This window comes from Polypterus senegalus, chromosome 10 (genome assembly GCF_016835505.1).
Source record: "Polypterus senegalus isolate Bchr_013 chromosome 10, ASM1683550v1, whole genome shotgun sequence".
Taxonomy (NCBI): domain Eukaryota; kingdom Metazoa; phylum Chordata; class Cladistia; order Polypteriformes; family Polypteridae; genus Polypterus; species Polypterus senegalus.
The window spans coordinates 157,990,907-158,016,745 of NC_053163.1; the positions used below are offsets into that span (position 1 = coordinate 157,990,907).

At 39.9% G+C, this 25,839-nt stretch overlaps 1 protein-coding gene across 1 annotated transcript in view; it reads left to right on the top strand.

Moving 5' to 3' along the window:
- rexo1 (REX1, RNA exonuclease 1 homolog) overlaps window positions 1-25,839 on the top strand; it is a 123,255-nt gene that overhangs the window by 49,378 nt on the left and 48,038 nt on the right. Inside the window, exons 3-6 of the mRNA XM_039767122.1 lie at window positions 2,766-2,867; window positions 9,362-9,587; window positions 19,244-19,401; window positions 23,931-24,068. Coding sequence (XP_039623056.1) covers window positions 2,766-2,867; window positions 9,362-9,587; window positions 19,244-19,401; window positions 23,931-24,068 — 624 coding nt within the window. The remainder of the gene's footprint in view (window positions 1-2,765; window positions 2,868-9,361; window positions 9,588-19,243; window positions 19,402-23,930; window positions 24,069-25,839) is intronic.

A 25,839-nucleotide genomic window follows, 5' to 3' on the forward strand; every position in this document is an offset into this window, starting at 1 on the left:
TGGAGAAGCCATGGAGAACATTATGCTGCCTGTAACATCATTCAGCATGAGCAGTTTGGTGGTGGGTTAATGATTGTCTGGGGAGGCATATCCATGGAGGGTCACACAGACCACTACAGGCTTGACAAAGGCACCTTGGCTGCCATTAGGTATCAGGATGAAATCCTTGGACCCATTGTCAGACCCTATGCTGGTACAGTGGCTCCTGGTGCACGACAATTCCTGGCCTCATGTGGTGAGAGTATGCAGGCAGTTCCTGGAGGATGAAGGAATTGATACCATTGACTGGCCACCACACTTTCCTGACCTAAATCCAATAGAACACCTCTGGGACATTATGTTTTGGTCCATCCAATGCCACCAGGTTGCACCTCAGACTGTCCAGGAGCTCAGTGATGCCCTGGTCCAGATCTGGGAGGAGATCCCCCACAACACCATCTGTCATCTCATTAGAAGCATGCACCGATGTTGTCAGGCATGTATACAAGAACACAGGGGCCATACAAAGTGCTGCGTACAATTTTGAGTTGCTGCAATTAAATTTTGGCAAAATGGACTAGCCTGCCACATAATTTTTCACTCTGATTTTTGGGGCGTCTTTGAATTCAGGGCTCTGTAGGTTGATCATTTTCATTTCCATCAAACGATGTGGCATCCTTTCGCTCCTAACACATTACCCAGTCTATATCAGTATAGATATCCAGGAGGATTTCTTTTTCCCATTGAGATCTGATGTGTTTTCAAAGTGTTCCTTTAATTTTTTGAGCATTTTATATATATATATATATATATATATATATATATATATATATATATATACACAGAGAGAGAGAGAGATACATACAGTGGGTACGGAAAGTATTCAGACCCCCTTCAATTTTTCACTCTTTGTTATATTGCAGCCATTTGCTAAAATCATTTAAATTTAATTTTTTCCTCATTAATATACACACAGCACCCCATATTGACAGACAAAAAAAAAAATTTTTGAAATTGTTGCAGATTTATTGAGAGAGAGAGTTAGTTCCGAAAACTGAAAGTTCTGTACACTCCGTGGGCTAAGTTTAAAACTAGTTTTAATTTCACAAAGACGTTTATCGTGTGGTGATTGGTTATGTGGTGAAAGAAAAAGGAAGGAAAAAGGAACTGGGGTTTTTGTACGCCTGATAGAGACAGCATGCATGCAAGAAAGAGAGCCCGCTCAGAAGAACATGCATTGAATTCTGTGTTTGTGTCTCCGACCAGCAGATCAGAAACCCAACATTTGCACAATATTTAAGTTAAACCTGTGCGATAGCTATTCATGCATCCAGTTTTTTGGAGCCTTGTCACACCTGCCATAAAGTTCTCTACACTGAACATACACCCGGGGACCCCTTACTGCGAGGGAGCAGCACTACCGCCTCACTACCGTGCATGTGTAATACCTGCTTTAATGCATATCATCATGAAAATGATATCAAGTATTTATCTTCGCATTCTAAATTTTCAGAAAGCGGGAATATCATGAAGTGAATGGATTCTGTATGGTGATTGCTGTCTTCTCTTAGTGCAGAGGAAGTCAGTTTAAGAAGCGTAGTGATTAACCACTGGGTCGGGGAACGTAACACAAAGCATTTTAATGTGCTGCATTAATTTATGACGGGGTAAATTAAGTAATTGTTTAAACATTGATTTTAGGAAGAAGTTTAGTTTACGAAATTCTAATTTAATTATGAAGTAAACTATGAGAATAAAGAGGAAATGTCGACTTTAATCTCAACATAAACGGCAAGAATAAAGTGGAAATGTTGACTTTGTTCTCGACATATGGTTTATTTTTTTCTTCCCAGTATAGCTTAGCTTGAAGCAAGGTCCATATTAATGCAGTTTGCCTAAATGATGGTTGAGTTGGTAAAGATGTCATCACCAAGTTGCATTTGTTTTATTTTATTTTAATTTGGTGAATACTGTGTAATGCACCTGGGCTTGAAGTCTTGAAGTAATAGTGCAACTATCAGTAATAATACTATTATTTATTTTATTCTTATTATTTATTAGTTTAAATATTATGCAGTTTAATGATGATAAAGTTGTTTAAAAAGTCACTTTAACGTGTCAGTGGACAGAGATTGTTAACATTAACAGAAAGTGTAGTTGGTTTACAAAAAATATTTACTATTTATTCCTTTTCTGAGACATATTCGGTGCAATACAACTTTTGACAAGCACTTCTGGATATTTTACGAAGTCTAAATGCCTCTTTGTATGGTTGAAAAGATGTTGTCAAAATGATAGTTTGTTTTTGCAAAATTTGTTCAATAAGACGGTTCTATATTTTGACTGCATCTGTCATGCAATGTGATACCTTCTCCATTAGTGCCACCCCCTTGAAAACGATCACTTTATGGGGCAATGCAAAACTGTATTAATACTTGTGTGCCCATTAAAATGTTTTTTTTTTGTACAATGTACAATACTCTTGACAGTGGACTAGGTTATTCTTAGTCAGTAATTGCAGTGGAAAATGTGGCTAACATCCACTCATGCATGGGGGAAAAAAATACCGTCGAATACCGTGAAACTGGGATAATTTAGAAAAATACCGTGATATAGAATTTTGGTCATACTGCCCACCCCTACTTTAGGGATCTTCAAATCAAGACTTGACAATATTTCTCGAGAAATTAGGAGGATAGGATTGTCAACTATGTTGGGCTGAATGGCCTGTTCTCATCCAAATGTTTGTCTATTTAACATTTGATTTTGAACTGTTTATTTTGCAGGTATCTAAGGATTTTCCTGAAGAGACGACTGCAGATGGCACTTTAACAACTCTTTTTCCTGGTCAGAAAAAGAGAGTTTCACATTTCCTGAGTAAAGGAGAGGTAAGTTGTCATAAATCTTTTGGCTCTTAATTTATTTACCTTCTTTTTAGCTTATGTGGTTTCATTCCCAGTTTTTATCCTTGGGTCTCTTTCTGTCATGATTTGAAATGAGATTTGCCTTTACTTAGTGAACACCATTGTTTTCTGAAAGAAGAGGCTGGCTTTTACATTTATTCACTTAGCAGATGCTTTTTATCTAAAGTGACTTTATAAAAGAGGTCAACCTAATCAAGTTAACATTGGTCAGAGGACAATCTGGGAACAAGTGTTACAGAACAGGGTTACAACATTGATCGTCTCAGGTGAAGAACTCAAAACCAAATGCATGCTAATTTACTCACAAGAACCTAGCAACCCATCCTCCATTTTGGAACTGGCCCAGATAAATTGGGAGGGTTAGCGTCAGTTAAAGGCATCCGGTTGTAAAAACGACACTGAAACCAGAGGCATTACCAGTTAGACAGAGATTCACAGAGAAAGGGAGTCTTCAAATGGTTCTTTAAACACATTGACGGAGTCAGCCTTTCAGATGGAGATGGACCTCTCTTTCCAACAGCCAGGAGCTACACATAATAAGAACGTGCATTGAGACTTGATAACATACAGTGGTGGCATCATCAGACACCATTCATTAGCAAACCTGAGTGGACAAGAAGAAGCATAGCGCTTTACAAGTGCCTCCATACAATACCGGTCAAAGGTCTTAGAACACCTCAGTTTTTTTTTCAAATTTGAATCCGTTGCAACTAGGGCTGTGTGGATGCTGAAGTCGGAAAAACAACGGGATACAAACACCAATTTAAAGTTAAAAGCAATTTTTTTATTCTTGGTGAGTCAGCCTGCCTAGCCAAAGAAAAAAAAGCATGGCCGTTCATTTTGATGTCATACATAGATTGCTGGAAGTTACAGTTACATCCTGATTTATTACATACAGGAGTTTCTTACCAAAATACAGTGAACCCTCGTTTATCACGGCTAATCCGTTCCAGACTCTACCGTGATAAATTAATTTTAGTTCCAGTTAGAGTATAGAAAACCTGTTTACGACCTTCGAAATACGTTTTTTAACATTATTAGAGCCCTCTTGACATGAACACCCTTTAAGTCACCATTACACTCGTATTACCCAATATATTAGACAAAATAAGAGAAAATAAGACATATTAGACGTTACAAATATCATATTACTAGGCGCACTCACCTTTTAAGGCGACCGACTTTTATCCTCCATTTGTGTGCGCTCCATGTGTACATCAGGCATGTAAGTGTAGGGAATGAGAGCATCAAAGTGCCCATTCATAACATCTCCCGAAAACCTACGTGTTTCGAGTGCCTGTCCAAAGTCGTGCAATGTCAGCCCGAATCTGTACCACTAAAGACGGAGTTTCATGCACTAAATAAGCTATAGGTGAGAATAAGCAAGCACCATCTCCCCTGATATTTACTACGCGGTGAGGCATTTGTACTCCATCAACATTAATTATTTCCAGAGACATAATTTTGTCTATTTTTCCAGCGCATATCGCACAAGCAAGGGAACGATGAGAGCACCAGAACTCTGCTCACATCGCGTCGCTTCGTACCTCAAGCCACAAGTAGTAAGTCTGTAATAAGCGGAATACCGCTATGCTTTGCACTCACGGGACGGAAGGACAATCCTGAACGCTTTTATATAGTAGATTATTGTACTGTACATTTAATTGCACACAAACACTAACCTATGAAGGCACGACCTCAGTAGGAGAGTCTTCAGAGGTGGTGCAGTATCTTCAGCAGGTGCGTTGTTGTCGTCTTCTGCTGAAGGAGTACTAGGAGTAGGCAGTGGGTGTCTGGGTGCGCGCCTGAACAACATCTTGATAGGCAGTTGCTGGCGCTGTCTTTTCATATGCGTGAGGAGGCTTTTGTAGGGTATTGCCATCTTTAATCATATCCAAGAGTTTCACCTTCTCCTGGATAGTGGGCATCTTCCTCCGGCGCTTAGTTTTATTGTCAGAAGGCTTAGAAAAAGCAGCACGTTTAGGAGCCATCGTAGGGCTTAGATAAAAGTTCTCAGAAAGCGCATGCGTAGTGACGTAAGCGCGTATGAGAAAAAAATCGCGATAGAGTGAAGCCGCAAAAGTCGAAGCGTGATATAGCTAGGGATCACTGTAAAGAGTTATCAGGCACTTGCATTCCTAAGGAGTACGCCCTCATCAGCTCACACACGCAAGGCCAATTTAAAGCAGTTTCTTATAGTTCAGTACATTAGTTATAAAGAAATTACGTTCTTATAGCTTTAATATTTTCATTAGATTTTGTTTGGTTAGATTAATAAATCCTTATAGTTTTAAGCAAGAATTCAGAAAACAATCACAACTGGTTTATAATATCACAGGGTGTTCTGTTAGTATCACGAGATCTGCATTTTCTCATAAAAGAATGCAAATTAGACCCTTAAACTGCACAAGCTTAATTCTTTTTCGACATAAATGATAAACATATAATATAGAAGTAATAAATCATATAGCTCTCTGCAGCATGATTAATACAAAATACAGTCCTTGGTATGTATGAGGTACCTACTTATAATCATTATACAGTAATTCCTCCTCGATTGCGTTCCAGAACCTCCCGCGATAGATGAAAATCCGCGAAGTAGAACCCATATGTTTGTATGGTTGTTTTTATAAATTTTAAGCCCTTATAAACTCTCCCACACTGTTAACATTATTAGAGCCCTCTAGACATGAAGTAACACCCTTTAGTCAAAAGTTTAAACTGTGCTCCATGACAAGACAGAGATGACAGTTCTTTCTCACAATTAAAAGAATGCAAACATATCTTCTCTTCAAAGGAATGCATGTCAGGAGCAGAGAATGTCAGAGAGAGAGAGAGAAAAGCAAACAATCAAAAAATCAATACGTGCTTTTGGGCTTTTAAGTATGCCAAAGCACCGCGATAAGGCAGCATTTTTTAGAGGAGCATCCGTATCTTCTAAGCAAACAGCCCCTCTGCTCACACCTCCTCCGTCAGGCGCAGAGAATGTCAGAGAGAGAGAGAGAGAAAAGCAAACAATCAAGCACCGCGCGGGAAGCATATCTTACATCATTGAGGAGTTTTAGTTAATCATGCTCTGATTGGGTAGCTTCTCAGCCATCCGCCAATAGCGTCCCTTGTATGAAATCAACTGGGCAAACAAACTGAGGATGCATGTACCATAAATTAAAAGACCCATTGTCTGCAGAAATCCATGAACCATGGAAAAATCTGTGATATATATCTTGATATGCTTACATTTAAAATCTGCGATAGAGTGAAGCCGCGAAAGTCGAAGCGCAATATAGCGAGGGATTACTGTAGTTAATGTTTTTTTTCTCTTTCTCAGCTGCAACTGTTGATTATTTTGGTAGTCTACTAATCGTTTAGTTTTTTTCCCCCCGATTAGTCACGATTATTTCACGCCTGACTATTTTGATGCCTGCAACCTGTGGTTGGCTCCAGTGCACGTCTTACCTCATCTGCTCACGTCTGTCCACCTGTGAATGTCACCCTGATGTCTCTGCATTAACACGATGAAAATTAATAATAATCAAATTAAAATAACAACCAGTGATACACATGAATTTGAAAACAATCAAGTGTTTTATGTTAGTGTGACCATCACAATAAAAAAGAAATACATTAAACAATACAAGCTAAAGTGCACGTAGTATTTAAACAAAGTGCGTTTAACTTGACCAAAAATGGCCACTGGTGTGTCTTAAAGTCCAAAAGTTTAAATAAAGCTTCAATACAAACAAAATAGAACAATAATGTACAGTTTATAAAAGATTCAGTTCATATATTCCTGATTGCACATCCACATCACCTTTTTTTTCCACATTTTGCTGTGTTGCGGCCTTTTGCTAAAATCATTTAAATTCATTTTTTTTGCCACCTCAAGCTCTCTACAAACAGATTCCATCCAAGCTGAGAGAGCTTGAGGGGGATTTGTGGAGAAGACCTGTAAAAAGCCCCTAAATCCATGTATGTGGAGTTTGGAGCATCGTAACCAAGAAGACTCCAGATTGGAATGGCTGTTTACGCCCCGTCAATGAAGTACTAAGAAAAAGGTCTGAATACTTGTGTCAGTCGGGTATTTCAGTTGTTTTGTTTTAAGTAAATTATGCAGAAATTTGGAAAATCCTGTTTTTCATTTTGTTATTCTGGAGTATTGAGTGTTGCTTGATGTGGAAGATAAGATGAATTGAAATGAATGTGAAGGACTCTGAATACTGTCTGAATCCACTGTATATAAATGCTTTTTACATTTCAATAAGCGAAACATCTGAATTAGCGTAAGCTGCCCTAATTCGGAGTTGTGTTAAGAAATATAATGGTTTAGTAGTACATAATAAACATAATTGTTATGTCAAATATTTGAAATATTAAAATAAGTGCTTCAATGTATATGTTTAAAGTCTAAATACCCTCAATGGTAGATGAAATTTATAACTTGTCACCCTCTGATGTAGGTCCATAGAATTCGAGATCCCAGCTAAGAGATTAAAAATTACACAATATTCTTAGTCACTGAGCTTGAATGCATATGTTTGAAATTTGTCATTTTTAACCTTTTCCAGGTGGCACTTAAAAGGCTGGGACCCCTGTTTTTTTGTTTTTTATTAAAGGAAAATTTAAAAGTCCTTCATCAAAAAAATGATCAGGACCAGCAACCAGAAGACCCTCCGCATGCCTATATTACTGGTATCCCCCCTTGTTCAAAAGTTTTGTGAAAATGGCCAATTTTAACCCCTCATATCCCATTAGTATGTCATATGCAACTTCAAATCTTTCTGATCATTTTTGCAGCAGACACTTGTTGGTTTACTCTTTATCCTAAGGGTGTAATTTCTTGCACAAAGTATGGATAGATATATAGATAGATAGATATATAGATACTTTATTAATCCCAAGGGGAAATTCACATAATCCAGCAGCAGTATACTGTGTATGGTCCAAAAATGGTCTATACATGAGGGATTTTTTGGGGCTAGAGCAGTGCTTCCCAAACTCGGTCCTGGGGAACCCCTGTGGCTGCAGGTTTTTGTTCCCACCAGCTTCTGTTTTTAATTGAACTCCTGGGCTAATTAAGTGAACTGATATTTCCCAAGTTCTGTGTTTAGGGAACAAAATTGAAATTAGAAAACTTAAATTTTCTAAAAAAAAAATATATATTAAAATGTACCAAGCAGTTATATAGGAATAATGTATTACTTTCTTTTTAACAGTATTTTCATCTTGATTTTCATCCTACTTTTCAAGGTGTTCTAATTGTTTAATTAATCCGTTATTTACTAATTAGTGGGTCTGATGCTAAAGTACTTGCAGCCTTTGATTATTCCGTGTTGTCTGCCTGGGTGTCTGCTCTGCTCATTTTTAATTGTCATTAATAAGATACAATGAAGGGGGAAAAACTGCACAGAGCGAGGGCAAAGTGTAATGAAATCAACAAGAGAGAATTAAGCACTTAAATCTATAGCAGAAGCAGAAATATTTATAAATGTCTAATAAATGTAAAAATCATGCAGCTGTGCTTTTCTGAATGTCGAATAAAAGAAAAAAAAAAACCCAGCAAATTAAATGAGCTCCGCATTATCATGTGTTGTCACTGATTAGGATTCTGGTTGGAACAAAAACCTGCAGCCACAGGTGTTCCCCAGGACTGAGTTTGAGAAACGCTGGTCTAGAGGGTCAAAACAAGGGGGGCAACCACAAAAAGCTTGACATCTTTCATAAGTAGACATCAAGAAGAGTCCAACAGTAGGCTATGTCTTCAGTGTGGGTTTTCTCATACCGGCAAGTCATGAAGCGGTATACAAAAAAAAAAATTGAGGTGATTTCTAAGCACTTGGACGTAATTCTTTTCAACCCATTTTTTACATTTCTGGACACCACCAAACAACAACTAGTATGGCTTGGTTCACTAAGGCTGGGACATGTCTTGTGCATTCTAATGTTTAGTTGAACAAAATCGAAACCTCTTGACCACGTCTGCCCGCTGCCAAGACTGTTACAGTCACGTGATTGGCTGTTTGTGGGTGAAGGCATTTTGTGTTTTTAGTGCAGGTGCACCTGATAAGATGACCAATGAGTGTGCACTATTGTCCAGTTAACAACAACTAAAACAACTGTTTATTTCTTGTATAGTCCACAATCACACATGGAATGTCTCCATGGGCTTTAACAGGCCCAGTTTTTTTGACAAGGCTTCACTTCCTAAGAAGACAGGGGAGCAAGCACAAAGAACTCCACTTTTAAAAGCAAATGTAATATAATGAGTAATACCTTTTGTGTTGTTATGAATAACGCACATAAATATTAAAATCATGTGTAGGACACACAGAACTCTTTCGAATAAGAGGGCTATTTATATCATATGTACTGAATATTAAGCTTATCTATAATTTTTCATGGTTTTTTTTGTGTAGCCTTAAATTGCTCTTGATCTTCACCTGTGAATTCTCTGTTTTCAGGTTGAAACACCAGCACCTAAACAGGTTATCCGACCATACAGAAGGCCAACCCCTCAGGAAATGTGCTACCAGCGTATGCAGATTGCACAACAGCAGGCAGCCCAGCTCGCCACAGCAATAAAGGCTGAAGCTTCATCAGCAGCAGCAGCAGCAGCTGCATACCCTGGAGAGAAGAAGAGGATAGCTCACAAACCAGGACCATCCACCTTCATCACGACGAAATCAGGTATCTACTGACACTTCATCTCTCTCTCTTTACGTATGAAGGTTTTCTCAGAATGCTCAGTAGATTTTCATTCTGGTACACCGAGGGGCACTTTGTCAGGGCAGGGGGGATTTCACATTATGAGTGAGGAGTCCTAAATTGCCTTTCAGTTAAAGGTTCAGTTTAGTATTTTTACAAGCTTAAGTTAGATTTTTTTTTTTTTTAATCACAATCATAGCTTACATTAATTTGCCATGAGACTTCTTAAGTAAAGCATTTTGTTAGACTTTTTAAAAAAAATATTTGCAGTTTATAATGGGGTCGTTTGGGTATCAGTGTTAATGTGAATAAAAAGGTTTAACACTCATGAAAGCACAAAAGGTTTTGGTTTTGGAATACATGCCTTGAGGTTGACTTTTACTTTCTCGCATACGAAGTGTAGAAAAAGTATTGTGATCGTCCAAAAATTAGATGTCGAGATTTTGATGAATCTCTTTTCTTTTTAGACATCCCTGACTTTCTTGTATACGAAGTATAGGGGAAGTATTGTAATCATCCAAAAAGTCCAATTTGAGATTTTAATGAATGTTGACGTTTTTAGACCTCCCTGAGTCCAAAAATACTCACTTTTGGAAGTATGTCTCTGTCTGTCTGTGTGTGTGTGTGTGTGTGTGTGAACATGATGACCTGAGTACGCTTTTACTTAGGTCATCCAAATTTTGCATCCAAGTAGTACATACAAGACACAGATTTCTATCAATTTTTCGACTATTTCTGTTAAACGGAAGTGGTACTTAACCTTTTATTCATGCATTTATTCAACTTTACTTTTATAATAATTGTTCAATATATTATGAATTTGATTTAATTTGTTTTTGACGGTTCTTTAATGTACAAATAAAATATAAAAATATTGTCATTGTCTAGCGGTTTGCTCTTCAAATATCTATCCCTATATCTGAGTATACGAGGAAGACCACTTCCATTGTGCGTTTTTCTTCTGCGACAAACCTACACCGTCGCATGCGTTACTTACAGTGTAGCCTGACTCGTGCCTCCTAACAAAAGTGACCACACGTTGTTTTGACATGGGCTCTGTGCGCACCCCTGTGACTCTGATTGGCCAGTTTGGTTATTACGTATTTCCCTAAAATCGTTTCCATTCGTCTTCTGGTTTCGAAGTTGGTGAATTTATGAAAAAAGTGGAAAAACGTGAAGGACAAATGCATTCACCTGCGAAAGAAAATGTGTAGCAAGAGGAGTGTTGATCCTGAAGAAGAACAACTTTTAATGCATCTTGCGCTTTTGTTGCATGCTACCAAAACCACCAGTTAGTATACAGGCATGCGCCTGCAGTGCGGCAATGCAGAAGTTTAAACTTTGTTGACAGGGCTGCCTCCTCACATACCTACAGAATTGGCTTCAATCAAAAGTATTAATGCGCCTTCACTCTGTTGCTGAGGTATGTTGCCATAAACACACCTCATATCCAGTGCATTTCATCGCTGATTCTTGGCACTTTTTCTTTTGGGTTTAAGGACACATTCCCGTTCAGTTGTCTGTTCACAGAAAATCTTTTAGGTTGACTTTTCATGGAAATAAGGAAGTAAAATACAGTAATCCCTCCTCGATCGCGGGGGTTGCGTTCCAGACCCCCTCGCGATAGGTGAAAATCCGCGAAGTAGAAACCATATGTTTGTATGTTATTTTTATATATTTTAAGCCTTATAAACTCTCCCACACTGTTTATAAATATTCTTCGCACAGTTACACAGCATAAACCCTTTGTATTCTCTTAGATATTAGGTAAGAGTTTTTGAAATTATGTATGTAAACACACTGTTTATATACAGTAAAACCTAAATATTATTTTAAAGATATCGAGTGTCTCCGATATCACATATGTTACAGCCATTACGTTAGACAGGCCACCAGCAATAAATACGTACAATTCAAGAAAAATTGTATACAGTAAATGTGTGTACAGTGACACTAAACGTATGTACATGTACTAAGTATTGTAAGTAGAAAATTAATTATGGTTACTCGCCAACAATGACACGATGACTTGTCCAATAACGATGAGTTTAGTTTTACTGCACAACAAAGGAGAGCGTTACAGCTCTTCTAAAGGAGCCTCTTCAGGCAACTGTATATCACCGCCATTGTTCTTCTTCCGACAGACTTCAATCCAGATCCCTAAAGCAGATTCCATCCAGACTACTGCCTTATTACATCCACTTACAACTCTCTTTGCACCCTGGTTAAAAGGACACTGCGGCCGTAGATCTTATATTTCTTTCCTACTTTTTAAATAAAAAGAATTGTAGCCTCATTGAAGCAGTAGCAGGAGCAGATCGTTTTGAAGCCATAATGACGGGCTTGACTACGCACAAAGATAAACACAAAAGAGCACAAAAGTTAACTCTTTACACAGTGAAACACGTTGGTGCTGAATGAGCGAGACGAGACTTCCTGGTTAGTATCGCATTCAGCACACAGGAACTTAACTGCGTGCTCTGATTGGTTAGCTTCTCAGCCATTCGCCAATAGCGTCCCTTGTATGAAATCAGCTGGGTAAACCAAATGAGAAAGCATGTACAGGAAGTAAAAAAACCCATTGTACGTAGAACCCGCAAAGCAGCGGAAAATCCGCATTATATATTTAGTTATGCTTACTTATAAAATCCGCGATAGAGTGAAGCCGTAAAAGTCGACGTGCGATATAGCGAGGGATTACTGTAGCACAAAACTGTGTACGCATCCGAAGCTGTTTAGTGCGGTGAAAATTAGAGCTGAATAATATTATCTGTATAGTATGCCCAGTGGGGGCTGGGTGGTCTCGTGGACTTGGAACCTCTGACGTTTTTTTAATTCTGTCCTCCTGGCCATTGGTCCTTACTTTATTCTTTGTTACTTAGTATTTCCTAATCTTATTTTTATATTTTTCTTTTTTCTTTCTCCACCTTGTAAAGCACTTTGAGCTACATCATTTGTATGAAAACATGCTAAAGAAATAAATGTTGCTGTTATTAGACAAGATTAATCTCCTAGCAATCACTAGGCAGAAACTAAGATTGCTCATCTTGACCAATAAAACGAATTTGATGGAAATGCGCATTTCAGGCTCCTCCCTTTACATCAACGGCAATCATGTGGACAAAGTTGCCTTGCCTTGTCTGGAACCTAAGTAAGGGCCTGCACATGGAGAAAATGGTATCAAAGACTTGGACAGCAGCCAAACCCCTCGAACCCGACAGATGGATGGGAGTTATCGTCATCCGTCCTGAAAATCCTTCCATCGTGGTGAAGAAAATGGCAAACTGTATACATCGAGATCCCACCTTGATAAAAGTCTTGCTATTGCTTCCTTCGTTTGTAATGCCGTGTAAATCGTCATTAAAGAAAGCCAAGTTATTTTCTCTTATGTGATTTCTTACCGTTGTATCACTATGGCAGAGGTATCGCCTTTTAATATTATATCTATATAAATTCAGGTTACTTAAAACGCCGCAATTACAAAAGAACTTATTCCAACTAGGGAGCTAGCGACCCCTACAGGAAATACCCAGTTGCCCATCAGTCTCAAACTGCAGAAAAAGTCGCCTGGCTGGTTTGGCCATCTTATACATATGGACAATAGCAGACTACCCAAACAGGCCATGCAATGGGCCCTTCTTGGAAAACGCCGACCAGGCAGACCAAGGACAACCTGGGCACAAAACATTTAATGAAAACCTTCACTTAATGGGTATGAATTGGACAGAAGTACCATCACTGGCACTTGATTAATCTGCTTGGCATCAGCATATTTCTGCCTTATGTACCCATTGGGCAAAACAAGTCATAAGAAGAAGAATAGTCTTAGCAATGGAAATGTAATTTTCTAGCAAGATGAACATTGTATATTAGATTAGATCGACTTTATTAATCCCATGGGGAGATACAAATGTATACAGCAGCGGAAACATATAAAAAACAAGAACATATTCGAAGCCAATCAATCAATCAATAAACTTAAATACATTGGGTTGAAGCATTGAATTATCTGATAGCAAAGGCCGAAAAGACTCCCAGAGGCGCCCCAAAATTCCCACAATCTGTTAATAGCATGGGAGTGCAGTGTAGTTATCAACTATGCTGCTAGATATTGCCTACCTACAGCCTTGTTATTCCCTCTGCTGCATGGCATCCTACTGAGTTGATCAAGATGCGTGCTTCTGATATTTATTCTACAGTTAAACATCAACACAGCAATGATCCCATTATTTAACAATGTCAATAAAGAGTTGCCCACGAACAGCATGTTAATCAGCAACATGACACTTATGTGCTGTGAAGCATCCGTGCGATTGAATCAAGAAAAGTCACACATGCAAAACTGCATTTTGCACCATGATCATGTACCTGCGCACACAGCGTTCAGTCTAATGTGCTGCTTGTCACACGCTTCCCATGTTCACTAGGCCCCACTCTCTGTGAATGACTATTGTTTTTTTTTTAAAGTTAAAATTGAGACTGAAGGGAATGTGATTTGTTACTGTGTTAGAAAGCCAGGAAAAATAATCACGGGAGGCTCTAGACACGTTACAAAGGATGAGTACAGTAAATGGAAAACGTGCTGGGGCCAAGTGAATTACATCTCAAGGGGAGCATTTTGAAATTGATGAAAAGGGAATTGCTGTAAGTTGTATAATAATGTTGTTTTAAAAACAGTTTTGAACATGTTTGGGTCCCCCCCTCTTAGATTAGTAGCTATTAGAGGAGGCATTGTAGTGCTGCTGCTTTCAAGAAATTGATTATGAACCTCATACCTTGTGATAGGTGGCGTGTAGTTTGTACACCTCCACAAGTGATTGTGAAGTTTCCCCTCTGTTACAGTGTATGAAATCTGTACATTTTGGTTTCCATTATATTTTGTTCGAGACAAGACAACAGATGAACTAACACAAATTAAAGCAGGTTTTCTTCCCATATACCTCACTTTTATAACAGTTGTTCATATCTTAGTGCTAATTTGGTTTACAGCCTGGGAAAGGTAGCCTGAACTGATACCTCAGGCTATTGATTACTTTATGGATGGACATCTGGGACAACAATTGGGTTTATGGCCTGGGAAAGGAGAACTAAGGCAATATCAAAGAACTTTATTACCTGGGGGAATTAATTCATCAACCATTTTGACAGCCAGCCAATCAGGTGCATGTGTTGTGAAACCAAGGCATGACATTTCATAATAAACATGCCTTAGTTTGAAACAAAAGAAAAGCAAAGAGAAGAAGGAGAAGAAGAAAGTACAGAAGGAGAACAAGTGGAACGGATGAAGACGGCACTGGTCGTCAGAAAGGCATCATGAACATCCATCCATCCATCCATTTTCTAACCCGCTGAATCCGAATACAGGGTCACGGGGGTCTGCTGGAGCCAATCCCAGCCAACACAGGGCACAAGGCAGGAACCAATCCAGGGCAGGGTGCCAACCCACCACAGGACAAACACACCCACACCCACAAACCAAGCACACACTAGGGCCAATTTAGAATTGCCAATCCACCTAACCTGCATGTCTTTGGATTGTGGGAGGAAACCGGAGCGCCCGGAGGAAACCCACGCAGACACGGGAGAACATGCAAACTCCACGCAGGGAGGACCCGAAGCGAACCCGGGTCTCCTAACTGCGAGGCAGCAGCGCTACCACTGCGCCACCGTGCCGCCCGGCATCATGAACATCGATTGCTAAATCAAACGCCTCCTTGGGACATTCATCCTTGTCATCTCTGCCTTTTTTTCGTAAGCTTTTCATAAAGACTATATATATTCAGACTTTCCTATCAGTACATATTTTCTATTATTCTTTGTTCCTGTGGTATTATTATTATTCTTGTAATAAATACCATGCTGCTTTTTAACTTTTTGTGCTTTGTCTTAATGTCTAGAGTGAATGAAGTAATAAATTAGATTTCTTTGAGCACCTGGTTACAGCCGGATTTTTGCCATTATATCTGTGCTTTGAGGTTTATAAGGCTGAGAGTGAGGGCGCCACTCAAAAGAAGGGACAGTACAAGAAGAAAAATGGCCTATAGTCAAGAGTGCTGAGTCTTTGTATGTTTAAATGTATTCTTGTAGACCAAAAGTAATATTTAGGTGTGAGATCATTAAAACATTGTATGTTGTTCATGCCGATAATAAGGAAGTCTCTTGAAGTGCTGAGTTGACAGGCTGTGTTATTCCTAACGCACTTGCATGGTTTAAAGTGCTCGAGATTAATCTGTGTGTGTGTGTCATTCATGGGGTACTGTTGTGGTTAGGGTGTGTGTGTGTGTGTGTGTTCATCTTAACTCTTTCAGGGCGGATGTCGACTTTTGTCAAAATTTAGGAATAGAGAATGTTAATCAGCCGTAAACTGCGATGAAACTCGTTATGTTTTAGTTCAGCTCTCTTTGCTAGAAGGAAAGTTAGCTTCCTTGATTCGACCTGGATTCCCTACACATGCATGAGTAGCGAAGAGCAAACAACCTCTAAAATGGCATCGTCATCGGGCGAGAGACTAAAGCAGTTGCGCAAAGCCATCGTGGATGACATTTTGCTTATTATCGCTGCATCAGACTCTGACTTGTGGGATCCAAAACAAAACTGAGGTACTGGCATTAGCTCATCACACCCCGGCTGATCGTGGTGCTGAACACGTTCATGTAGCTGATGCGCCTACGGCAACGTTCACTTACAACGACGAGACGTACAAACCAGATTGTGTCGCACTGCACAGAAGACAGCCAGGCAGCCACCCCGCCGTGCATTCCTGCTGCCCGTCGAGACCGTCCCCACGCAGTTTCCAGAAACGGCGAACAGGCACCAACAGAGGCCACAGCTGTGGATGTTTTATGTTGATTTATGTGTGAAACAATTGCTTGGTGTGCTTTTCAGAAAACAGTTTTATGGAAAAAATATTAGTTAAAGCGCCACAGTAGACCAACCCAATAACGAACTTAAAAAGAACACTTATCCTTGACGAAACAGCTAAGGGCAAGTAGAGGAAAATACCACAACAATGCACCCTCACATCCTCAAACACATGCAGGTGAGGTGAACTGGCAATGCCAAATTAATGTGAGTGGGAGTTTGGATGGGTGTGTGCATGCGAGTTTGGTATAAAATGCCACCTTATTTGTCCAATCCTTACAAAAATATTACAACTAAGACAAATGCCTTCATTTTATTATTACATGCATTAAAAATGCATTCCAACGGAAGGTGCACTGCACAGCGCGATGGGCAATAGTCTGTGTTGATTACTTCGCTTTCAAACATGTCTTAGACGGGTACCACAGGCAGTGCACCATAATAAAGGGATTACTGTCTGTGTATCTGTCTGTCCATCCATTTGCGAAGTCTCAGTAAGGCCAAAGCAATGCAGAAACTGTTTCTATCATGCATGCAGGTGGTTAAATAATGCCACCCTCAGGAAAGGTCGCCACCCATCAAAAGCGCCCAATAAACTTAGTACACTTAATTCACAATCGGTGCATTCAGAAAGTTCTCACTTTCAGCAGACTTTACTGTGTTGTAGGTTTAAGTTTAAAAGGATACTTTTGGCACTTGTGCCCATCAGTCTACACTCAGGAATCCATAATGACAAAGTGGAAACACGTTTAGTTCTTTCCTGTTTGCGTCAGTGCCCCGTTGACCCCATTTTAAACTAGAACAGGCACAGTATTTTTTATTTTTGTTAATTAATTAAAAATGCTTCACTTTAGAATACAATTTCCTGAGGCTAATTAATGTTTACCACAATTCTGACAAAAATAAATTGAAACTTGGCTTTGGGGAATCAGAATTTATCCTGTAAGTGACAGGGAATCACCACAGGGCCATCTCTTGTGCTGTGCATGTGTAATTAAGCTACAAGATTTTTAATATACAGTAGTATACCCTCGATTTAAAAGAGAAGTTTGGGATAGGTTTGGTATTTTTCAAGTCCAAGTTCTTTCTTCACAGATATGCCAAATATGCATTTGCCACACAAAATTGTGTTCTAATGTTAATTTCTTTCTATAAATTAAAAAAATATTTTTTTTTTCCTTCCTCTGACACTTTGCATTGTAGGGTATGAGGAATGGAGGAGTATCTTAAAAAAAAAAAAGCCGAGACAGTTGTCCAGGCCCAAGTCTTCATTTAAATTGCAGGCTGTAAACTTTCTTTACCTGCCATCTTTATTTTGTTGTGGCTTCCTTATTGGTCATGCAGTGTGGTGTAGTGCTTAAGGTTTTGGACCTCAAACACTGAGGTTGTGGGTTCAAATCCCGCTACGGACACTGTGTGACAATGAGCAAGTCACTAGACTTGTTCTCCAATTGTAAGACAAAAAAACAAAATGTAACCCAATTGTCCCATAAATATTGTAAATAAGTCATCTTGGTTGAAGGTGTCAACCAAATAAGTAAAAAAATACATTTTATTTATTTGTAGGTGCCTTGCTAAACACTCAAGGACACCGAACAATAGACAAAACACAGATTATGAACAAAAGTAAAATACAAAAGTTAAAATCAGATAGAGCATGGGTGTCGAACTCCGGTCCCCAAGGGCCGCAGTGGCTGCTTGTTTTCATTCTAGCCATCTTCATTAGTGAGCCATTTTTACTGCTAATTAACTTCTTTTGCCTTCATTTTAATTAACTTGACTCAGGCCCCTTATGACCAGCTCACCTGTGCCCATCACCGTATCTGAAAATAAAGAACGGTGAAGGTCTCTGTTTTTGTAAGGTTGATCTCTCAGGTCACCAACACATTTTGATGGTATTCTGAGAAAAAAACGGAAAAATCAACAGATTTGGAAATGTCTGCTGTGGCAGAATGAGAGCAGCAACAAGCCGTGGAATTAAATAATGAGTTTAATTAACAGCAAAAATCAGCTTCTCATTAAGAAATTGGTTGGAGTGAAATCCCAGTTTAGCTGGTCATCTGTTGGCTTGTTTTACGTCTCATTTCTGTTTGGCTGCCATTTAATGAAGAAATTAATCAATTGAGAGAACTGAATCTTTAAAAACAGGGCTATTAAAATGAAGGGAAATTAAGTTAATTAGCAGTGAAAACTGGTCACTGATTAGGAAAAGGGTTAGAATGAAAACCTGCAGCCACTGCGGCCCTCCAGGCCTGGAGTTCGACACCCCTGAGAGAGAGCAATTGTAAGAGGAAAAAGCAGTCTTAAACAAATGAGTTTTAAGTTTAGATTAGAAAAGTGAAAATGATTCAATATTTCTAAGCTCAGGTGGTAGTGAGTTCCAAAGCTGGCGAGCAGAGCAACTGAATGGTGGTAAGACGGACGAAGGGGACAGTCAAGTGGATGGAGGAAGAGGATCTGAGGGTACGGGAGGGAATGGCAGCATGGAGGAGGTCAGACAGATATGGAGGGTTGAGGCTGTGGAGAGCCTTAAAAGTTAGTAGGAGAATTTTGAATTGAATTTGGAACTGAACTGGAAGCCAGTGAAGCTGCTGCAAAACGGGAGTGATATGGTGAATAGAGGGGGTTCTAGTAATGATAAATGTAAATGGTCACATCTTATCACCCTTTGTGCCAAAAATGTAAAGTTTATGTGTATAGTTGTTTAATGTTTGAAACCAGAATGAGGATAGCAGCCAAAGACAAGTTGAATTAAATATCTGCTCTTGTTTCATCAGGACCAGCTGGAACACAGCAGCCTAGCACCAGTCTGACTTCACCCAATAAACTCAGTTGTCCTCTTCCGAATGTAAAGGCACATACATCAGCTGCAATTCTATCAAAGACCACCACCACTGACGTGCAGAAGAGAATCGCTCACACCCCATCTTTAAAGGTATCTTTGGACAATCTATATATGTATGCTTAAATGCACATCAAATAATATATTGAGTGTCGTCTTTGGAAACAAGTGGTAGTCTGTGAGAGCACCATTTTATTTTCATACTTCTTTTTGTGTGTGTGTTTCTACCTATCAAGGTGTATACGCAGACATTTACATGCCATGAAATATTTTTATTTTTTTTTTTTTCTTTTTAAACATATGTGGATATATGAGGTGTTGGTGAAGCCAGCAGGGTGTGATCTGTGTGTGAATCTCAATGCCCCAGTGCAGTGATAGGGACACTGTGCTGTAAATTTGGTGCCGTCTATTGGATGAGACCTAAAACCGAAGTCCTGACTCTCTCTGGTCATTAAAGATCCCTGGGCATCTGTCGAAAAGAGTAGGGTGTATCCCGACATCCTGATTAAATCGACCATTATGGCCTCGTCCATTCTGGCTCTTTAATCATCTTTTGTCTCTGATTGGCTAGCTCTATTACCCCTTCACCACCTAGTAGCTAATGAGTGGTTGGCATACTGGTGCCAGTATAGCTGCTGTTGCATCATTCATATGGGTGTAACACATTGGTGGTGGTTGTAGTGGTTCCCCTCTTTCTTTATAAAGGGCTTTTAGTAGTAAGAAAGACGTGGTTTAAATGTAATTAATAAAATTAAAATAAAATAAAATTAATGTAATTAAAATGAATAATATCTTCATTTTAACAGCACCTTTAGAAAAAGATTACAGTGTATATGTTTAGGGTCATTGTTCTGTTTTAGGCCCACTTGAGGTCTTCCAGTATCCTGGATTACCATCAGGCACAATGAAGAAGTCATAGTTGATTCTGCGATGGTTAGTTGCCCAGGCCCTGATGCAGCAAAGCAGCCCCAAACCAGATCATTTCCACCATCAAGCTCTTCTTCTGGTCCAATGCTATATTTTGTTTTCACCAGACATGTCTTCTGGTACTTAGGCCAAATAACTCTGTCTTTCCAGAGCACCTAATTCTAGAAGCCCTAATGCTTGCCTAGGTCTTCATGGTCAAACTTTAGTCTTGCTACTTTTCTCCTGTCACACTTTCCATTTGGATCTAATGTGTCCATCTTCTTTCTGATCGTTCACTGTTGCACTAAGACATCAAAAGTTGCGAGAGTTACTTGGAGATCCCATGATGGAATTCTGGTGTTCTCACAGACTTTAGAGAATTCTGCAAGTTTCTTTTGTACCAAGTCTTTTTTGGAAAGTCCTTGAGTACTGCTGGTTTGACTTTGTATCGAATTAGCAGCTGCTCCTGCAGTCCCAAATGAGGCACATTACCTGCATTGTGAGGGAGTGTCAGTTACAGCACTGATTCCACAAGGGTGGTCTGGCTCGCAGGATCTTCATTGTTGAGGACCCGAATGGCTGGACTAGGCCAAGGGGGGCACCCACGTAAAATCTGGCTGCAGCAGATAGCGGGTCATTACTGGACGGTGGGACTGGACCGTGTGTCTGCCTGGAAGGTTGCCAACGAGGATCCCGAATTGTTTCGTCATGTGGTAGGTGCTGCAACACGCTGTACCGGTACATGCTCCCTGACCTGACCTGTTCTGCTGTCTGGCTGCGCTTGCTAGGTCTGGCCTGAACAAATGGGCAGTTGTTTGAAATCGGCTGAACTTGCAGACAGTGGAATGGTTGGTTTCTTCCAACGTCCTGACTAAGTCGATTGTTTGAAGATCGTTTTGAAACCCTTCTCTGACTTGTATGCATCCATAACCTCCTTTGTGAAGGCCACAGGGAGCTTTTTCAGCTTCAGCATGGTAATGATACACACTTCAAGAACAAACCAAACAAACTATCCATCCATCCATTTTCTAACCCGCTGAATCCGAATACAGGGTCACGGGGGGTCTGCTGGAGCCAATCCCAGCCAACACAGGGCACAAGGCAGGAACCAATCCTGGGCAGGTGCCAACCCACCGCAGGACACACGCAAACACATCCACATACCAAGCACACACTAGGGCCAATGTAGAATCGCCAATCCACCTAACCTGCATGTCTTTGGATCGTGGGAGGAAACCGAGCCGGAGGAAACCCACGCAGACACGGGGAGAACATGCAAACTCCACTCAGGGAGGACCCTGGATCTCCTAACTGCGAGGCAGCAGCGCTACCACTGCGCCACCGTGCCGCCCCCAAACAAACTAAATCTTTGAAATTTAAGTAAAAGTACAGGTTTAGAAAAGATCATCTGAACAAGCTGGACGAGAACGGGCTATTCAGTCCAACAAAGCTCACCAGTCCTATCCACTTATAATAGTCCAGTAATAATACCAAGTTTGCACCTGATTCTAATTTTGGGTATTTGAGATAGGGATTAATGAAGGAGTGGAGTTACCTTTACTACATGCAAAATGTGTATGTATGTCTCTTAATTATATAAAAAAAAAAAAAATCTTAAAAGGCTTGGAAGGAAAGGAGACGTGATTTTCTCGGAGACAAGGCAGTGAGACCAAAAGGACAGGTGCTGTACAAGGTTTTAAATGTTCTAAGCACTGTGTGACATGCTGATCACGCAGCACAGCAGCAGCAGCAAGCAGCAAGCCAGCAGCTGATAGAGAAAAGAGTAGGTAAAAAAAAATGTATTTGTTTCTCATTGTATCACTGTTTAAAAGGGGGCTTCGGAGGAATGACCGCATCTCCTTAGCATGCGTTCAGCCCCCCTCTTCACATAGCGAGCAGAAGAAACGTGATGTGGCTGGCGCGTAGTTTGTCCCTCTAGGGGGGGGAGAAGGGGAATAACTCATTCACTACAGCTTTATTACTGGCGGATATTAAGAAATAGAAAATGAATGAAATGAAAATAACAATCTCTTTAAATTGTATATCCGGTTAACCAAACCTGGGTGTGGGTGAGCAGTGGGCGGAGCTCCCTAGTTTATTTAAATTCTATGGTGGACTGCAAAATGTAAATGTGGCATGATGATTGTAAAATCCTCTTTATTTAAGGCACTGTTTAAGTGAAGATCAAATCTTGATATGTCCACAACTGTTAATAAAGATAAAACATTTCATGGGGTACACCTAACTATATGCTGTATGTTCATATACAGATCCATGCATGTACACAGGAGCTGGAGAAGCATGTATACCATTCTTTGAAGGTACTACAGATAAGTAATAAATGATTGAGCTGACTTGTAAGGATCAATCAATGCCACTGATCTAAAATAAGAACCGGCAACTCAGTATTGAAAAGTGTCTGACTGAAAATCCGCTTTGCAATTCATTTCCTCATTTTTGTTGTTGCCCTCATTTATTTTCTTGTCTTTGAAGAGAAAAGGAGGCACTTCATTATTTTCATTGTATTTACCATAAGAATGTTTGTTTTCTTTTTTCATTTCTGTTGTTGCACTAGTTACCATATATACTCACGTCGAAGGGCCTTGAAACCTGAAAAATCGATCATAAAATCAGACCCAGACTTGTACGCCTGTTCAGAAGTGCAACGCTTTTTTAACCATCTTCTTGCTTCCTTCTCGCATCAGTTTCTCAGACACATCAAATTTTGTTGCAGCAGTGCATTTACCAATTTCTTTTGCCACTTCAACAACATTTAATTTAAAACCAGTTTCATATTTTCTTCTGATTGAACGCTCCATCGTAGATAAGAGATGCTCTTACGATAAAGTAGTATGAGGGCGTGAGATACAAAAAATACAAATTAGTGCAAACATCGTGGTGTCTCTGTCAGGTGGGCGTTAGCATATCTTAATCATAATGTGTTTTCCACATTCTTATACAACAACAAAATTTTTCTATAGCACATTTTCATATAAATAATGTAGCTCAAAGTGCTTTACTTGATGAAGAAACAGAAAAAAGACAAAGTAAGAATTAAAATCAGAGAACACTAATTAACATAGAATAAGAGTATGGTCCGATGACCAGGGAGGACAGAAAAAATCTTAAGAGAAAACTGGACAAAAAATAAAATCTGCAGGGGGTCTGAGGCCACGAGACCACCCAGCCCCCTCTATACATTCTACCTAACATAAATGATCAGTCCTCATTGTATTCAGGGTTCTCATGGAAGAACTCGATGATGATGGTCACGTGGACTTCTGGCCTTTAATCCATCAATGGAGGGACATCACGGTGCTTTGATTAGGTGGTGGTGGTGACTGACATTATAAAGCACCAGAAATTATACTGTAAAAGCAAGTCCTGACTTATTTGTGGGAGAACTTATCCGCGAGTGTATACAGTAAATAATATTAATAGCAAAAGGAAGCACATGGAATATGCTAATTGGATATGTCCACTCAAATGTGTTTACTGTTTTGCATAATTTATATACTATAGAGGATTTGGACATTTTCGTTTGCATGATGTTTAAGCTATTGTACAGCAGTTTTTGTAATAACCCCTGATCCAAAGGTATTTTTTTCTTTAACCCCTGCTTTTATGAATGTTTCCTTGATTTCCTTTCTTTACTTCCTATGTACCAATGATTCATTTATTTATTTTATAATAACCTTTTTGTTTTTTCCCCCCAGAGTTCAACTTTAAAGAGGCCAATCATTCCAGCAGAATTTGGAGGCAAGGTCCCTACTGCTATTCGACAAAAATCTCTCAATTTATTAATTGAAGAGTGCCTCAAGTGCTGCCCCACAGAAGAGGAAGCATTTGAAAAGGCAAGCATCAGGCTTAAATAGCTAATCTTTTAACACACTGGTTCCAGGTTTCTCGTCCTGGTACACATTCATCCATGAAAAAACGTTTCTTAATCAGAGACCCTTGTGTGGGTTCTAGGTTTATTTAAATGAAAACTCTTTTATGCATATTGTGTGAAAGTGTATGATAGCAGTGACTCTCTTTCTCAGGTGGTGAGGGTAAGCAGGTCCCTTCCATTGTCTGTACTCGGGCATCTAGGTCAGTGGAGAGCCAAAATGTGTAGGTTTTAGTGATGAGGGCAATCAAGGAATTAGGTTTATGACTAAAATTTGTTTTATTTTGAGTGTACAAGATTTTTTTTTTTCCATCTATTGGACAAAATGGTTTGTTTTTCTAACGGTTTAATCATCATGTGCCAGCACAAAAGCTTTTTATGATACTGTTTTATTGTGGTATTGGATCACTTGTAACATGCACTGAAAACAAAAAGGTTTCTTTTCTTAATGGGGGATCAGAAGAAATGTCAAAACCAGCTACATGCCTGTTACTTGTAATATCTTAACTGTCTCACTGTTTGCATATTGAAGCCTAGCATGTTTATATATTTATATAGCTAGCTCAAAAAATTAAAGGAACACCTTTTAATCGGAGTATAGCATCAAGTCAATGAAACGTCTGGGCTGTTGATCAATTAAGTAGCAGAGGGAGTTGTTAATCAGTTTCAGCTGCTTTGGTGTTAATGAAATTAACAGCAGGTGCACTAGAGGGGCAACAATGAGATGACCCCCAAAATAGAAATTTAAGTGTTTAACAGACATTTTTCACTCCTCATCTTTTTGGAGCGTTTTGTCACTAGTTTTGTATTTGGCTACAGTCCGTATCATTACTGGTAGCATGAGGTGATACCTGGACCCTACATGTGCCATTGCCAGAAGGTTTTCTGTGCCTCCCTAGCACAGGTTCAAGGGCATGGAGGAGATTCCAGGAGATAGGCAGTTACTCTAGGAGAGCTGGACAGGGCTCCTCGTAGAAGGTCCTTAACCCAGGACGGACCAATAACTGCTCCTTTGATCAAGGAGGAAGAGGATGAGCACTGCCAGAGACCCTACAAAATAACCTCCAACAGGTAGGCCACTGGTGTGAATGTCTCTGACCAAACAATCAGAAACAGACTTCATGAGGGTGGCCTGGAGCCCAACATCCTCTAGTGGGCCCTGTGCTCACTGGCTGGCACCATGGAGCTCGATTGGCATTTACCATAGAATACCAGAATTGGCAGGTCCACCATTGGTGCCCTGTGCTTTTCACAGATGAGAGCAGGTTCACCCTGAACACGTAACAGACGTGGAAGGTTCTGGAGAATCCGTGGAGAACGTTCTGCTGCCTGTAACATCGTTCAGCTTGACCGGTTTGGTGGTGGGTCAGTGATGGTCAGTCTGTTGAGGCATACCCATGGAGGGACTCACATACCTCTGCAGGCTAGACAACAGCACCTCAACTGCCTTTAGGTATTGGGATGAAATCGTTAGACCCATTGTCAGACCCTATGCTGGTGCAGTAGGTCCTGGCTTCTTCCTGGTGCACAACAATGCCCAACGTCATGTGAGGAGAGTATGCAGGCAGTTCCTGGAAAATGAAGGCATTGATACCATTGACTGGTCCCCTGTTCGCCTGGCCTAAATCCAATAGAACACCTCCGGGACATTGTTTTGGTCCATCCGACACCTCAGCCTGTCCTGGTCCATATCTGGGAGGAGATCCCCCAGGACATCATCCGCCGTCTCATTATGG